This window comes from Macrobrachium nipponense, chromosome 14 (genome assembly GCF_015104395.2).
Source record: "Macrobrachium nipponense isolate FS-2020 chromosome 14, ASM1510439v2, whole genome shotgun sequence".
NCBI classification, from domain to species: domain Eukaryota; kingdom Metazoa; phylum Arthropoda; class Malacostraca; order Decapoda; family Palaemonidae; genus Macrobrachium; species Macrobrachium nipponense.
In genome coordinates, this window is record NC_087207.1 from 53089020 (window position 1) to 53091519 (window position 2500).

Consider the following 2500-nt stretch of genomic DNA (forward strand, 5'->3'; position numbering starts at 1 on the left):
TAAAGCACACGAAAAGGAAGAGCAAATAAATACCTGAAAATATGGTCAATCAATAAACTATATTTGTAACATTTAACAAACTAAACCACGTGAATATGGAGAGAGAGAGACGAGAGAGAGAGAGGGGGGGGAGGGGGAACGGAGGTGGAAGAGAACCACGTGCCCTGGAAATGAGAGAGAGAGAGAGAGAGAGAAAGACGATGAGAGAGAGAGAGGGCCACGTGAATATGAAGAGAGAGAGAGAGAAAGAGAGAGAACCACGTGAATATGGAGAGAGAGAGAGAGAGAGAAAGAGAGAGAGAGAGAAATGCTATTTAGCCTCAGTGCCCGAAACCAACAGACAGACAGACAGACGAAGTAGAGACCTACCACTTGTTTAGGGATCCCGTGGTTTTTCAAGTAAACAAAACCGACGTTCCTGAAGGCTTCGGCAATTTCATTGGCAACTGTTTGTCGTTCCTGTTCCCCTGGGGAATCGCCGCTGCCAAGCCCTGTAATGAGAGATGAGAGGAGGTGTCTATATTATATATATATATATATATATATATATATATATATATATATATATATATATATATATATATATATATATATATACATATATATATATATATATATCTATAATACATATATATATATATATATATATATATATATATATATAAATTAAATTACGTACACAAACAGTCATGCTATAACACACAAACGCACACACATCCACACATACACGCATGCACTCACGTACCCACACAAACACATCCATTTCCTGTGCATTAGATTTCCACAAACGCGTTGACATCACAAAAACCTTCCTCGACAGGAAATCTATCAGGTTCTTGCCAGCTCACGTCACACGTAAGAGCAGAATAAGCTGGAAAATGCAATTGTAATAACTGGCAGAAATCGTCGACGAATTACAAGAATGGCAAAAGGGGAAAGAATGGACAGAACATCTCCGATAAAATGAAGGAATTGCAAAAAGCGTGCAAGCGCTGAGTCAGAACGCTGAGGAAGGCGAGAGGGACACTCGGAATCCTAGCGAGTTGGCGGAGAAGAAGAAGAATTTGCAATGTAAACATTAGCTGAAGAATGCGGGACTGTCAGCTTCTCGCCTTAGGTAGTGTGGCTATATTGAAACAAAATGTGTTTATTTAAGCCATTCTCTTTATTTTTAAAAGGGTGTGTCGTGTAGAATAGATTTAAAACGTTAAAATTATATATATATATATATATATATATATATATATATATATATCTATATATATATATAATATATATATATATAATATATATTTGAAATTATATTCTATCTAATGGTAGGTTTTAACGCAGAATAGTTTCAAAACGTAAAAATTAGAGTATAGGAATTATCTTATGCGGATTAGATTCTAATCACGAATAAGGGAAAAGTATTAAAATAGTCGTTTTTAGCAACAGGCTTGATGCAGGAAAGATACAAAAAAAAATATGAAGACATAAAGCTGCTTTGTCCTGCAAAACCATTCGAAGCACGATTACATAGAATAGATATTTGTCAAACTGAAAGACTTTTGCAAGTTTTTTTTTTTTTTTCGTGTGGAGCTTTTAAAACGAGAAATTCAAGAATACTTTGATGAATTGTACTGAAAAGGAGAAAGGTAAGACAAATTTGGACGTACTATAGAAACTAAAAACGAAACGAAGATATAATAAAATACACTGCAATAAAAAATAAAATACTGCAATAAAAAATAAAATAACGTTAAATAAAATCGTTCTCTTCATCCGTTATATAGGACGGATTGAGAAAGTAAAAGACATAAATTAATTTTCTTATTAATAGCTTCACAGACGTTTTGATAACCGATTATGATGATATTTTATGAAATGTAGTAGGCAGTCGAGCCAAGCATCGAGAGTTGGAGTTAGACAGCAAGATACACATAAAGAGAGCCAGAAACCACAGGAGATGACCCGCAAAGATCTGATGATAATTCATAGTCAGAGAGGCTGGACAGCATGACTGACTGACGAAAGGAAGCGGGAATGGAGGTAAAATATTTTGTGGCTGGTGAATGCAGCGAGTTAGAGAAAATAGTTCTGATTCCCTCTCTCTCTCTCTCTCTCTCTCTCTCTCTCTCTCTCTATATATATATATATATATATATATATATATATATATATATATGTGTGTGTGGGTGTGTGTGTGTGTGTGTGTGTGTATGTATATATGTATGTATATAATATTATATATATATATGATATATATATATATATGTATACTTTAATATATATATATATATATATATATATGTGTGTATGTATAACATATATACATGTAGACTACTATACTGTCGTCTATCTCTCTCTCTCTCACACACACACACACACACACACACACACACACACACACATATATATATATCTATATATATATATATATATATATATATATATATATATATATATATATATATATATATAGATATATATATATATATATATATATCATATGAATACA

At 32.9% G+C, this 2500-nt stretch overlaps 1 protein-coding gene across 1 annotated transcript in view; it reads right to left on the reverse strand.

The window, feature by feature from the left end:
- The window catches only part of LOC135226496 (uncharacterized), an 11979-nt gene that overhangs the window by 6512 nt on the left and 2967 nt on the right, over positions 1-2500 (reverse strand). The window contains exon 2 of the mRNA XM_064266111.1: positions 370-491. Coding sequence (XP_064122181.1) covers positions 370-491 — 122 coding nt within the window. The remainder of the gene's footprint in view (positions 1-369; positions 492-2500) is intronic.